The sequence below is a fragment of the Berghia stephanieae genome, chromosome 6 (assembly GCF_034508935.2).
Source record: "Berghia stephanieae isolate SIO BIC M18660-M18661 chromosome 6, UCSD_Bste_1.3, whole genome shotgun sequence".
In the NCBI taxonomy this organism is placed as follows: Eukaryota; Metazoa; Mollusca; class Gastropoda; order Nudibranchia; family Aeolidiidae; genus Berghia; species Berghia stephanieae.
This window is the reverse complement of record NC_088365.1, coordinates 61,140,853-61,156,455: the sequence shown is the minus strand read 5'-3', so window position 1 is coordinate 61,156,455 and position 15,603 is coordinate 61,140,853. Positions and strand designations below refer to the sequence as shown.

Here is a 15,603-nt window from a genome sequence, read left to right as displayed (position 1 = left end):
GGGGAGAACGACGTCGACCTTAAAAGACCAATAAAAATACGGTTGACGGCCATTAATTATGTTGTTTGAAGGAATTCCTGACCTCCCATAGTGGGCAGGGAGGTACATACTGTGTCTTCTATCCTCCTATGTCTGTTTTCCAACGTGCTTTCTGTCTTTGTCTTGGAATGAGATTACTTGGTTTTGTCCTGGCCCTGGCTGGATACCCTAGCTGGGAGGGTGACAGTCAAATGTATACTTAGAGTTTTGGGAGATGATATTTTTTCCCTTGTAAATCATCTCCCTATTATGCACTGTATTGTTCTGTTTACATATTATATGTGACCTGGGCTTGTGTGTGGATGAGACTTTTAGGTGATCTCAAGTACTTTGATAGTGTGCTCTTGGAGTCTACATCTGTTTCCTATTTGAACCAATTCCCCTTTGTCTTACCTTTTCTTGAGTGCTTCAATTATAATTCTAGAACTTTTGACGATCCCATCTTCTTCCTTAATGTGTTGCAAGCGCCGTAAAAAAACAACAAAAAAAACCAAACAAACAAACAAACAAAAAACAAAAAAAAACAAAAAAAAAAAAAAAAAAAAAAAAAAAAAAATACAAACAAAAAAAAAAAAAAAAAAAAAAAAAAAAAAAAAAAAAAAAAAAAAAAAAAAACCGCCAGTAATTAATCAACTGTATAGAAACACTTATAAGGAGTAAAGTCGCGAAATCGAAAGTCGCAAGTGAAAGTAGGATCAAGAAGTCAAGAAGTTTTGAAGGCCTGACACGAAGCACGACTGGCTTGATTCCCACGGTCCAACAACAAAATGCAATGATAACAATAGCACATACATCTGTCTTCGGAAGGACTGGATTTCTATTGGAGGAGGTAGAAATTGAAATTCAGAAGGAAGTTGTACCTAAGAGTAAGACGAGGAGAGTGTTGTAGATTTGTTGTAGTGGATGGAAATGATGGAAGTGGAATTCCTCTCTGAAATCTGATCTGTTGAAACCTTAATTTTGAGTAAAAGTTGTGAAGAAGTTTATCAATTTGTCATGCTTTATGCTGTTATTTTTGACGACATTGACCTCAGCTTTTAATTATGAAGAGATTGCAACACCAGATTTTCTATTTAAATTTTTAAAAATTTTTAGGCAACAAGTCAAAATCGCAGGGAGAATTTTCACCTTGATTGTAAAGTTCAAGCTCAACAATGAATGCAGTTACCTTATTTAGATCTATTCACCAGGCCAACCTATGTAAAACTTTTTAAACTGTTCTATTTCTATTCTAAATATGTTTAATTAGAAAAAAGGAAGTTTATTAAAAGTCTGAATCTAAATCTTCTGGCTGTAGGCTGTAGGACTCCATTTGAGCTTTTACATTCATAGAGCAATATCCACTAAATGTGCTCAAAGAGCTTTACAGCGGGTCCATGACCAACAGCAAAACGTAACATGTAGAACGAGACATGACACCTGTTAGGCGATAATATTAAAATTTTTCATAGACAACGCTGTTAATGGCCAGATACTCATTTTACACCTGAGTACGGTGAGAGAATATGAGTAAAGAGTCTTTTCCAAGGACTCAACTATGAGCTGAGCGAGGCTTGAACCCAGGACCTTCCAATCCGAAAGCGAGTATCATACCACTTGACCACATAGCCGCACAATTGCCATAGTCATAAATGGGATGGGTCCTGATGGCTGACTGTTAATGTATCACAAAATTAAAAAAAAAAAATAATAAAATTATAGCTTACTTTTCTTTTAGGTGTGTGGTGTGAGGATAAAAGAGACAGAAGATTGTGGGAGCCTCAGACTTTATGTGGTCTGGGCAAGCCTGGGTTGAGGCAGAGCGGAAGTAGGAATGACCGTCATTGCTATGGTCACTGTAACCGCATACTTGTTTACGGCTAGAGATCCCTACAAACATCAGCATTCTCTTCACTAGACATGATGTTTCCACTTTTCTTGTTCTTTCTTACTTATCCGAACCAGCGACCACCTGAGCTCTAGCTCTTCGGTCTTGTGTCATGACGTAGAAGTTAGATGTCTTTTGTAGTTGTTCCAGGTGACTATAAAGTGTGTTACTGATGCATGTCAACGCCCCAATGAAACAGTAACACACCACTTGCTTGAATGTCAACCTCTTGAAGACCTGAGATGAACATTCCTCCCACCAAATCCAAGCATCAGTAACACACTTTATAGTCACCTGGAACAACCACAAAAGACGTCTAAGTTCTACGTCATGGCACAAGACCGAAGGGCTAGAGCTCAGGTGGTCGCTGGTTCAGATAAGTAAGTAAGTAAGTAAGTTACTGATGCTTGGATTTGGTGGGAGGAATGTGCATCTTCACTAAACATGATGTTTCCACTTTTCTTGGTCTCAGGCATCATCGAACCCTAACCCTTTGACTTCACCATTATAACCTACTATCTTTCTATAGGGATGTCTCATTTTTTGCAAGTGACATAATTATAAACCAGATAGAGCAGTTTAACCGCAATGTAAATTCTGCACCAAACTTTCTAAATTTATACAAATCAGAAGACATTTTTTTTCTAATTTGATTGGGTTTGTTATGAAAGAAAACATCTAAAATTATCGCGATTATGAATTTATTCTGGAAGCAGACACAAGCCAGTGAGTTTACAAAATAGGTTGGTATGACACTGCATGACACCTCTTGGTACTTGATAGTAATGGATCTTAGGTTGAGTCAATTATTAAGAAGACCTCATTTTTATGTTGCCAAATCAATATCCACTCTTTCTTGATATTATCTAATACAGTAGAATACAGCTCATTCAAGTTTCTCCTATCCGTCTTTATTTTTTCTTTCAGACATGATTCCACCTCTGTCAAGTTGACTCGACAATTCCAGTGAACCCTCGCTCCATATTTGAATCAAGATGGATCATTCCACAACAATTCATCAAGTGTTTACGACTTTATTGTTTACATTCTGCCATACAACATACAGTCAAAACATAAAGGACATTCCGTCTGTTTTTCCCAGTCGATTAAAACCACCTGGATTAAATTCTCCCGATAAACTATGGTGGGCTAAAGAAATTACTCCAGACTTTCATGTTTGTGGCAGATTGTCTGAACACAATATTAAGATGGCTAAAGATGCTGGATTTAAGAGCATTCTTTCTTTATTTACATACCCAGCAGGTGATCCTGATGGTGATTTTGGGGGTGATTCTCTACCAACCACTGAGAAAGAGGAAAAAATTGTCTCAGAGACTGTAGGTTTACAGTTCATTAACTTATTGGAACCGATGGATGAATGGGCAGATGTAGACACTATAAAAAAATTTACTGCCATTGTTCCAAAATTGAAAAAGCCTGCGCTACTTCGTTGCGACAGAGGATATACTATAACCTTTGTGACCCTTTTATATCTAGCTAATCAGACACGTCATGATCCAAAGTTTGTGCCAAAAATAAACTCCAAAGCTTTATATGAAATTGCTTCTTCGATGGGTTTGGATTTTTATTCTCGAATACCGATGGAGACTGTCTCTGAAGTGACAGGAGAGCCATCCCCTGATAAGAATCAGCAAGCTTTATTAAAACCACAGTTTGACCCAGGGGATTGGTTAGACTATTGGTTTGCCCATGCTGTTTACCGCAACTGGTTCATTGCTGGACAGATTGAAAAATCTCATATCAGTCCATTGAAACAATTCATGTACAGATCGGTTATAAATCTTCGCAAAGGGTTGCAGCACAATGATGTTAATAGTCAGGAAGAAGTTAATTTATTAAATATCAAGTCCAAAACTGGAACCTATGGATATGGATCAATTGTTAAACCTCGACAAAATTTGGAAAGGTTGTTGGATAACGTAATTGACGAAAGTTTGAGTAATGATTTCATCAGTGAATCTTCTCCTTATAATTTTGAAATTCAAAACACAAAAGAATTTGGGGATGAAATCGGTTACAATGAACAACTGGAGAGGAAGGCAATGATGGACAGTGGACTGGAGTATCATCATTTACCATTAGGTAAGATTGATAGTTTTCTCTTCTTGGTGAACCTGTACTGTAACCAGTCACTCACCTCCCCTATGTTGTAATCAATCTGAAACTGAAATTGAGGAGTTTCTTCATTTTTATAGGATGCTCTGCCACCTAATCATTTACCCTTTTGAGATATATATATATATATATATATTTATAAATATTATATATATATATATATATATATATATATATATATATATAATATATATATATATATATATATATATATATATATATATATATATATATATATATATATATATATATATATATATTATATATATATATATATATATATATATATATATATATATATATATATATATATATATATATATATATATAATATATATATATATATATATATATATATATATATATATATATATATATATATATATATATATATATTATATATAAATCATTGAAACTGCTTTCTGTATATTAAGCTTTAAAGTTCTAATTTTATACTACTAAAAAATTTGAAGATACACTTAGCAGAAAAAACCTCTGTCAAAATAAAAGCTCTTGTGAGAGTGCTGTGATATCTCTTTCAGTGCTTCTCATTTGTAAGAGGCAAACCTATGCCCCTGAGTTTTTTTGTGTTTTTTAAAAAAGTTAACAAAGTTCTGCTTTCACAGAAATCTTTTTTTTTTAAATTTGTAATAGTTTTATTTGCTTATATCTAAACCATGTAAAACCTTTGAGATCTATTTGTTCACCTTAGTTTAGTTTTTTTTTTTAATTTTATGACCATTTCTATTTCTGAATATTGACATAGCAAATATTGTTGTGAAAAAGTAAAATTTGCTGAAGTAAAAGAAAAAAAAAGTGGTTAACATTACTTGTAGGTCTGTTTGACGGCTTTAGCTCTTTGATTTTGTTTTGTCTCTTGCAACTTGTGTGCATTCACTGAAGTATATGCACTAGCACAAAGTGTTGTAGTTGAAGGGACGAATTCTTTAAGAAGTAGTTAGTTGTTATGTTTCTTTTAACTAATCTAAAACCCCACTGTTGATAACAACAAGTAAATGCACAGTGAAACCTCACTTTATTTCCTCCTTCCCTCCACCCCATATTCATATATGTGATCCTTCGCCTCAAAACGGTATTAAGTCGGGTTGGTTAAGATGTTGAAAATCGAATTTATAGCCAGAAAGAGTTTGTAGCAGGTGGTTGGGTGGGAGCATCACCCTTGAATCATATACCTATGATGTTCGCATGGGTGTACGATCCGATAGTGATGTCGTTTCTTCTTCTCTTTACTAGCCTATCCTGCTTCTTTGGTTTGTGATTGTATTTTTGACAGGGGATATTTTTTTCTGTAAATCTTCTGCCTGTTTGTTCTTGGTTATTTATAATTTAGCTTATGATATCTTTAGGTTATGATTTTGATTTACATTTGTACTATTTTTGTTGGATTGCTTGTTTTTTTGTTTCAGCGGTCTCTCATATAACCTCAATTGTGTTGGAAGAGACCTAAAGCAACAAACAAACAAAAAAAAAGAGTTTGTATGTTTTATTGAGGAGAATGGATACCATATTTTAGGATGCTAATGCTAACACTAACAGTTTAGATTTTTGACCAGTTTAACATTAAATTCGGCTTTTAAGTATATAGTTCGTTCCAACAAAATACCGTTTTGAGATGATGGGTCACATATGACACTTTATTGATAACTTAGTTACAAGCAGAAGCTTTATTAAATTCACCATATAAACCTGTTTTTTAAACCACAAAATCATTATGCTACTATTAATTTTTTCAAGGTCTTAACTCACTCAACCTGAACACCGACTTTATCCGTAGTTTATCCGGGTTACTTTTACCCCATGTCTATTCATTACATTTTTCTGAGACAAATTATAGGCGTAGTATCAAAGCTAATGTTTTTAGATTTTGCATGTTAATGATAGTTGAATAAAGATATCTATGAACATGCTCCTTTTGTAATACATTTTTTCCAATTTTGAAAAGCAGCAAAAATCTCTAGGACTGAGTGAGTTAAATGTGCCTCGATTATGAAGTTTCACTGATATATTGTCATATTAATTTATTAATTTGTGATTATTGTCATTAAATGTAAACTTTGACTAGTTCTATTCTCATTTTTAATCTGTTCACTTTCTGCAGGGGATTTAAATGAATTGGAAGATTTTTTCCTTCATAATGAAAAGCGGCTGAAAGAGATTGGAAAACTGGGTCCTGTTTTGGTTCATTGCTCCGACGGATCAAGGGCAGGTAAATATTAATTATTTGTGCAGCTATGTGGTCTTGCCTTTTATTGTCAATTTACATTCACCTTTGAATTGGAAGGTCCTGGGTTCAAATCTGACTCAGAGCATCGCATAGTTGATTCCATGGAAAAGGCTCTTTACTCTCATTTTCTCAAAGTACTCAGGTGTAAAATGAGTGCCTGGCCATGAACTAGAATGTTGTCTAATAGTTGTCATGTCCTGTCCTACATGCTTACTTAAGTGTTGCTGTTGACTTGGGACCCGTTGTAAAGTGCTTTGAGCATGTTTAGTGGATATTATACTATATAAATACTCAACCTTTTTATTATTTTAGTGTAATATTTTCTCATTATATTCTCCTGAATGTCGAAACCAATTGCTTTTTGGTTATAACGAATGAGGTGAAAATAAATTAATAATTTGCTCCAAGAAACTGTCGAGCACTCTACGTGATTCCAGCTAATTCCCCTCAACCACATATATGATATATATATTATTTCCTCTAACCTAGATTGTGCTTGATTTCTATAAAAGTAAACTATCATTCACCCACAACGTGTCGCATTCACTCTTGCTATGTGCTAAATTGATATAACGATAATACTTGAAGAGATGTATATAAGTGATTAATGCTAATGATGACGGTGATAATGCTAATGATGATGTTGGTAATTGTTGAGGGTGACAGTAATAATAATAGATGTGATACCACAAATTATGGTAGTATACTCAAAAAAAATAATTTTTTTTAAAAAGAAAAGATGTCTGAATGGCACACTGTATTAAACTATTATTATCAATTAAATTTTTTTCCGTCTTCAGCCTACGTGTCAGTCCTTGCTGCTGCCTTACAATATGACCTCAGTCTGGCCTGGGCCTTACAACGCCTCAAGGAGATGGGATTCGGTGTGGCTGCCGACTCCAATCCTGTCGTGTTTCTCACTTACAAAAAATATTTAGGGGAATTCATCAAAACTCAGCACAGCGATCTTTGATTTGATTTGTGAAAATTTCAAGAATCCTAATCAGAAAGCGAAGATTTATTGGGTTAGGCAATATCAATAAGACTTATGAATTGGATTGTACGGGAGAAGTTTGATTTTATCCTAATTCTGATAAAATAAGTTCGACATTCACATATAGGTACCTTATATTAGTTTTTATAAAACAGTAGTGTCAAAAACAACAATGGCAATTGTAAAATGCATTGAAATAGAATTTACGAAATCTTAATCCTCTGGAGTTCAATGTAATTATACTAATTTGATCTTCATTCCTGTTGAACTCAAGCGATTGAAATCTTAAAAGAATTTGATTTGCTTTTAGAATGGGTGCAAAGATATTTGATTTGCTTTTAGAATGGATGCAGAGACATTTGATTTGCTTTTAGAATGGATGCAGAGACATTTGATTTGCTTTTAGAATGGATGCAGAGACATTTGATTTGCTTTTAGAATGGATGCAGAGACATTTGATTTGCTTTTAGAATGGATGCAGAGACATTTGATTTGCTTTTAGAATGGGTTCACAACACAGTCTTTCAAAATTGCATCTCCATGCAAATGTTCTGATTTATAGGATTGGAAAAAAAAAAGAAAGAAACTTTCATTTTGACATGTTTGTGTGATTTTTCCATTTTGTTATGATATTATGATAAGATACTTGTATATATACAGTGCAACCCCGATGTAACGACATCCGTTATAGCGACATTCCCTGTATAACGACATGGTACTCAGGTCCCATTTTATTTTACTATATATCATTAGTAATAAAAACCCCTCTATAGCGACGTACATTTCAGCAAAACCCCTGTATAACGACATTTCTGGTCCGACAAACCTTGAAGGTGTTTGTCTACCATGAAATTGTTCGTAACTATTACAAGTGGTATCTTCCATTCTATGTATGTTGTCTACTCGTAATAAGCCCAGAGCTAGTTCTTATTATAGCCAATGAAAACGCTTCTTTTTCAGCCAATCAATAGTCACATTTGTACAATCAGAAGGCTCGCCTTTCACCCAATGAATGCCTGTGACAGGTCAACACTGGACTGTTTATAAATCCTTTGTCCACTCTCCATTCATTGCCGGTCCCAAGCCTGGATAAACTACAGAGGGAAAATGAAAAAGTATACATTCACTACACAAGACCCAAAACACCTCCTGATATACACACATAGGAAACCTCTCTGTAACGACATCCCTCTATAACGACACGTTTTCCCGGTCCCGACGATGTCGTTATATCGAGGTTGTACTGTACAAGGTTGCACATTTTCTGTTTTATTTATGGAATTCAGTATATGTCAGATGGGTCGGTCACAGATGTTAAATTCATTGTTAATGTAAATACAGTATACTTCATTGTTACCAAACTAATGTTACTCTCTGAGACTTCTGATCACAAAAAAAGAAAGAAGGGAATAGAATTGAAATTATCTTTAGAACGGAGTGATCCAAGCTATTGTTTTCAAGGAATAAAACAGCGTATTTAAAATAGGTAATTATTGGTATTTTGAAGAATTTTTCTTTATCACTTCTTTTTCATTGATTATCTGTTTCTTTTTCTTTTTTTTTTTTTTTTTTTTTTTTTTTTGTTGAGTTCTCGAGAAAGAGATGAAGTTGAGTTTTTACTGCTTGTGTATCGCTTTCTTAAAATTTTTTTATCAGTTGTTAGAAAAGAAAGAACACTGAGGTGTTTCAGATTGCTTTTTAATATTGGGAATCAAAAAAGTATAAAAATTTAATGATTATATAAAAAAAGAGTATACATTTCCATAGATTTTTTAAAAAGCAATCTTTCATTTATTTATTTATTTAATTTTCTATTTTTTGTAGTAGTATTTGCCATGCGTGTTCGGGTCTCATGTCCACCATTTATTAACTTTTATTATTATTTATAAATTATTACTAGAATATTGTCATAAATTATCCTCTTTGGATAACATTGTTAAAGTTTGCAAAGGATGTTTCAAAATCATTTAACATGTTTATACAATTTGATAATTTGTGTGGCTAATTTTTATGACAACTGTTATTAGGTTGATTGGTGATAAAAGTAACGTGAAAAATACCCCCCTCCCTCTCTCCCTCTGTTTTTTTTATTATTCTTTTCTGCTCTTTTTAAAAAAAATAGTGCACGGCCTACTTAAAATAAAACAGCGCATTTATATTTAGAGAAGCAAAGACTTTGTTTTCACACTTCCTTTTATTTAATTTTTTTTCTAACAAACAGACAAATGTGTGAGATATTTTGTATCGTCTTGTGTATTGACTTTTATTAGTACCATGTATTTCTACACATTTAAGTATAAGGTTTTGATTTTTTAAATTATTAGAATGTGGAAATATGATTGATATTGATATTGTTTAATTTTTTAGGGAAATACCTTTTTCTAAAGAAAGTAATTGTGAAAAGTAAAAACAAAAAACAAACAAATCTTTTCACAATAATGATGTGTATGCAATAGTTTTTTATCTTAAAAACAGTTAGGTCACCAAGAGCAATGTGAATGAGCAGCTATGTAGGCATGACACTCGTCTTATATTCAGAAGGTCCTGGGTTCGATTCCCACTCTGTTCATTGGGCATTGTGGTCTGTTGGTATATGACACTCGACTTGTGACCCGCAGTTTGAAAGTTTGATTCCTATATACAAGTACCTTGTAAAGCGCTTTGAGCACATTTAGTGGATAAAGCGCTATATAAATCTCAATTTTTAAATATTTTTTGTTGTATATTTTCACAAAAAATGAGGTACAGTACTCGCTGGATTCTAGCACGCTCTGGGGAGAAGCTAAAAGAGTGTGCTAAAATGCAAGCGTGTTGAAATCCAGTGTGCCATATTGCATAGTGTGCTGGATTTCTGCATGCTAGAATACAGGGAGTCCGAATCTGAAAAGTAACATCATTTCTTTATTTTAAAAGAAGCAAGAGATTATAATAGTGCATTACAGGCATTGCATCTCATCCTCCAGTTCAGTGTTACAGTGTTCTAGGGGGGAACCCCTTCGTATAAAGTGCTTTGAGAACATTTAGTTGATATCGGGGCTATATAAAAGCTCATATTTCTTGTTGTTGTATTAAGATTTTAATTTCAACAGTTTGTTATTTAAAATTCATGTCCATTTGAAACCAATATTTATGTATTAATTACTTGATATATTTTGTCAATCACATGACGCACGCCATGCTTCGTGTTATGATTTTATTTATTATTTATATTCCCATACAGTTTCCTTCCAGCTTTTTATTTATTACTTTGGTTGAGGTTGCTTTTGCTTCATATTTCATGCATGTAAGAGGGAGAGTGCACTTAACCCTCTTTAAATAGGTCCAATCAATGTGTACATATATGCAGGTCTTACATCCAAACCCACTTATGGGCCTAGTTTAACATTGTTGCAATGGAGCAACATTTTCCGTCATTTTTTAAATATTTCCATTACAACAATGAGCCCATAAGGAATTGGGTTATCAGACCTGCAATTCAGTGCACATCAGGTCCAATACTTGTTTATGATGTTGAAACATTATCCAGTTTTTGTTTTTATGCTTTTTGCGGGTTATTATTTTTTTTTTTCCTTTTCACTGCCATTACAACTTTGTCCTCATCTTTTGTTTTCCTTTCCATGTGTGACTCACCGTCTCAAAACGGTATTATATCGGGGTGAATCAAATCTATAAAAGTGAATTTAGAATACAATTAAAATGTTACGAAATACGAAATTTGGGTGTTTTGCAATGTAATGTTTAATCCATTCTCCAAAAGTAAAGAATAGAAATTCCAAATTTCTTATCTTTGAGTACAAATTAATTTTACTACACCTAGGTCATCCCGACATAATACCACTTCGGTTCACATTTTTATTTATTCATTTCGTTTTTAAACTTTTCCTACTTTTTTTGTTTTATCAGAGTGGTTTTGTTTGTTTTTAAGTTTTCATTTTTAATCATTTTAACTGTAGATCTATACTCCACGGTGAAAGGTTTTGAATTTAATTGAATGTGTGTTACCATATTTTATATCAGTTCAATGAATGAAGATACCATAATGTAACATTAACAAATCCGAAAAGGTGTGATTGCGGGTGGTTGGATGGGAGCATCACCCTTGAATCATATACCTATGATGTTCGCATGGGTGTACGATCCGATAGTGATGTCGTTTCTTCTTCTCTTTACTAGCCTATCCTGCTTCTTTGGTTTGTGATTGTATTTTTGACAGGGGATATTTTTTTTCCTGTAAATCCTCTGCCTGTTTGTTCTTGGTTATTTATAATTTAGCTTATGATATCTTTAGGTTATGATTTTGATTGACATTTGTACTATTTTTGTTAGATTGCTTGTTTTTTTGTTTCAGCGGTCTCTCATATAACCTCAATTGTGTTGGAAGAGACCTAAAGCAACAAACAAACAAAAAAAAAAGGTGTGATTGAAACTGTGCCAGACAAAGCATGAAAAACATTACAACAACAGAGCTGCCAACTTGAAATTTCAAAAAATTCGTAGTTTGCAAGGGAAAAAAGAAAAAAATCACTTTAAATAGCTTTAGAAATAAACAATTTGCTCAAAAATATGCTCCAAAGTCCTGAATATTATAGGTTCTAAGAAGCTAAACTTTCCCTTTTCAACAAGATTTATTGAGTCAAAGAGACTTATGCAGCTCTGAAGCTGGAGTCAAAAATTCGTATTTCTACGATTTTTTGGTAGTTCTAGGCAGGTCTGTAAGAATCAACATGCCTCGACTGCCAGTTGAAGCAGGCTGATTCTTTGACATGATTATTTTTGTCATTTTGTGTGGATATGTGGTCTAGTGGTGTGACACTCGATTTAAGGTAGGAAGATCCTGGGTTTGAGCCTCGCTTGGTGCATAGTTGATTCCTTGGAGAAGGCTCTTTACTCTCACTGTACTTAGATGTAAAATGAGTACCTGGCCGTTAACAGCTTTGTCTCTGTCCGAAAAATTGTAATATTGCCTAACATGTCCCGTCCTAAATGTTAAATGTTGCTGTTAGTCAGGGACCCCTTGTAAAGCGCTTTGAGTACGTTTAGTGGGTATTGCGCTATATCAAAGCTCAATGTGTTTTTAAAACAATGTTCTCGTATATTCCTCTCTGCTTTCTCTGGCTCTGTTTCATGCACACCTTGCGGGTGGTTGGATGGGAGCATCACCCTTGAATCATATACCTATGATGTTCGCATGGGTGTACAATCCGATAGTCATGTCGTTTCTTCTTCTCTTTACTAGCCTATCCTGCTTCTTTGGTTTGTGATTGTATTTTTGACAGGGGATATTTTTTTTTCTGTAAATCTTCTGCCTGTTTGTTCTTGGTTATTTATAATTTAGCTTATGATATCTTTAGGTTATGATTTTGATTTACATTTGTACTATTTTTGTTGGATTGCTTGTTTTTTTGTTTCAGTGGTCTCTCATATAACCTCAATTGTGTTGGAAGAGACCTAAAGCAACAAACAAACAAACATGCACACCTTTTCATACTTTTATTTTATACAATGCCTGCTCTAAACATTTTCACTCTCACGATGTATTAAGGTATTGCAGCGTCAATTTGTTTTGTTACCATGAATTCTGATTTGGAAGATCTGGGGGCAAGTTGTAGTGTTGTGTCCTCTCTCATTTTCATCCAGATTATAGGGTTTTTAAAAAAAATGTCTTATTTCCACTTTTTGATTTCTTTGTAAAGTTTGTTACTGTTGTTATTTTTGTTAGGGGGACCAGTTTGCGCAATCATTATTATTATTATTATTATTATTATCATTATTATTATTATCATTATTATTATTATTATTATTATTATTATTATTATTATTATTTCATTATTTTTTATTATTATTTTTTTTTCTCACCAAATTCCATATAACGGTAACTTTGCCTCTGTTGATCTGGATCACTCTGACATGGGTTTCAAGATTATCGGCTTATCCCAGATTACCGGCTTTTTGGAATGGATTTTGATTGTATTTCCGGCATCTAGATCATCTCATCATAATACCATTTAGAGGCAGTGATTGGTCCTATTTCGAAATATGTTTCAGGCTTTTTGAATTTGTCGGAAATGGAATTCAGGCTTTTTTGGCCTATCTGTAGCACCCATGCTTTGACTATACCCAGCCTTATTGCTGTTGTTCTCCTTACTGAAAGATTAAAAAAGGTCAGGACAAAAAAAAAAAAAAAACCCCAAGAGAGCAACCTGGAGAAGGAAAAGAGATATAGGGGGATGGAAGACACGGCAAGGGTGACCTACATTCCCACCATGGGAAGGTAGAAGATACCCCATTCTCTGGGTGGGGTTTCTGACCTCCCATAGTGGGCAGGGAGGTACTTGCTGTGTCTTCTATCCCCTATATCTGTTTTCCAACATGCTTTCTGTCTTTGTCTTGGAATGAGATTACTTGGTTTTGTCCTGGCCCTGGCCCGAGTCCTAGCTGGGAGGGAAACAGTCAAATGCATAGTTATTGTTTTGGGAGATGATATTTTTTTCCTTGTAAATCATCTCTCTGTTATGTATTATTATGTTTGTTATTTTTAATGTATAATGTAAGCATTTGAGTGTATTCCTCTTTGTTGGATTTTGTGCTTGTGTCCGGATGAGACTTATAGGTGATCTCAAACTAAGTACATTGATGGTATGCTCTTGGAATCTGCATCTGATCCCTATTTGTTTCCAGTTCCCCTTTGTCTTCCTTTTTCTTGGGTGATTTAATTGTAATTCTAGAACTTTTTACTATCTCATTTTCTTCCTTTTTACTGGCGCTGATATAACCTAAATGTATTGCAAGCGCCGTAAAACCCTTAAAAACAAATAAACAAACCTTCTCACCCAGAACCATGTTGGGTTCAAAATCATACTTTGTGGTATATATGGTATATGATAACAATGCCTTCCTCTTTTTATTCTAAATCCACACGATGTTATGTATGATTTGAAATGTTATAATAGACGATGGAAGACTGGTTATACAAATAAACAACGCGATGTGCCTGAACTCTTAAACAGTTTATTTTCAGTTCGGCACAAGGGCGATAACTCAGTAATAACATTCAATTGTAGTATTCTGGGATGAGTCACACATCTTGTATTTCAATCATTATGATAGCCAGAATAATAATATTAATATGCAACTTGCAATCCTCTATGTCTAGGTGCACATGTTTGCAGGTCTGATAACCGGACGCAATTATGGGCTAGTTTTAACGTTGTTGTAATTGACAACATTTTGTGTTGGATTGAGGGTATTTTGGTTCCAATTTTCAGAAGTTTATGAGCATCTCTAAGTTATTAAACACCTTATTCAAAATGGAAGTTGTTGCCAGACTACATCATTTTAAGGATTTTGAAGTGGAATTCAATGTTTGTGAAGGTAGCTTGTTGATTTTTAAAGATAACTAATAGCGACTATAGTTTTCATATCCTAAAAATTACGAATTTTAAGATTTTCAAGTAAGGATGTCTGTTTGTAACACGTCAAGATGATTGGGACCGCAACACAGAAAACAGATAAATGGTGCCAAACGGCTTGCAGGATCAGCTCTCATGTCTCCTTTCCTTTCCATGATCAACACAGACAGGAGGCTGAGGTCAAGATGAGGTGAGGCAATATAAGGACCCTTGAATTTTTGTTAATCGGTTTTCAATGTAGTTAAATTACTGCCATAAAAGATTCAATGTAATCGGATTTCATTCTTGTGTGTATTTTCTTTTGAAAATATGTTTTATTTATTACAATGCAATAAAAGCTGAATTTTAAAAAAAATTACCGAAGTGCTGATTTACTGACTTCCTTGTAACTTTATAGGGGGGTCCCGATATAACTCAGTTGGTAGAGCACTCGCTTCACATGCAAAGGGATCAAGATTGATCCCAGCTGCAGTCACAGTTTTTTTTTTTCAGACCTTCCCTTCCCTGTCCATCTAGCGGTGGATGGATTGCTGGGCCTTTTAGATTTGGTGGAAAGTGCTTTGCGATAGATTAGTGTTCTATCGAAAGGATAGCAAGCAATCGCTATTGTCAGTTTCACGCTATAGAATAGAAACCGGGATAAACTCCAACTCTATGTGCCGTTGTGATAGGCTACCTTTTTTTTTGTATCTTTATTGAAATATATTTATGAAAAATTTGTACCCCGCACTCCCACCCCAATCTGGCCATATATTATATTGCAGTACCAAATTCCATTTCATAAAGTACAAACTACCATCAGATTACTTTTTTTTTCCCCTTAAAGCTGGGTAAAGTTGCCCTAATCAGGCTGATGATCAATTCACAGCCCCTCTTCTAAAAAAAAAAGGCCCACTCTCTGAAATGTTTGTTT

General features: G+C 34.1%; 1 protein-coding gene across 5 annotated transcripts; it reads left to right on the top strand.

Moving 5' to 3' along the window:
• Window positions 1–714: 714 nt before the first annotated feature.
• Window positions 715–8,683, top strand: LOC144975374 (uncharacterized). Of its 5 annotated transcripts, none has more exons than XM_078919383.1 (4): window positions 715–905; window positions 2,834–4,009; window positions 6,162–6,269; window positions 7,088–7,867. In XM_078919383.1, exons 2-4 carry the CDS (start codon window positions 2,902–2,904, stop codon window positions 7,258–7,260), a joined length of 1,389 nt encoding a protein of 462 aa, XP_078775509.1. In that variant the 5' UTR covers window positions 715–905; window positions 2,834–2,901; the 3' UTR covers window positions 7,261–7,867. The 5 variants fall into 5 exon arrangements, with proteins under 5 accessions (XP_078775509.1, XP_078775508.1, XP_078775507.1 ...); XM_078919382.1 differs by having other exon boundaries at window positions 725–868; XM_078919381.1 differs by having other exon boundaries at window positions 885–1,239; window positions 7,088–8,683.
• Window positions 8,684–15,603: the final 6,920 nt, after the last annotated feature.

Bases quoted from the DNA above. Each gene is read 5' to 3' on its own strand.
- LOC144975374 (XM_078919381.1), top strand. From the start codon at position 2,902: ATGGATCATTCCACAACAATTCATCAAGTGTTTACGACTTTATTGTTT. The intron at 4,010-6,161 runs GTAAGATTGATA...CACTTTCTGCAG, and splicing joins GTATCATCATTTACCATTAG to GGGATTTAAATGAATTGGAA. The intron at 6,270-7,087 runs GTAAATATTAAT...TTCCGTCTTCAG, and splicing joins CTCCGACGGATCAAGGGCAG to CCTACGTGTCAGTCCTTGCT.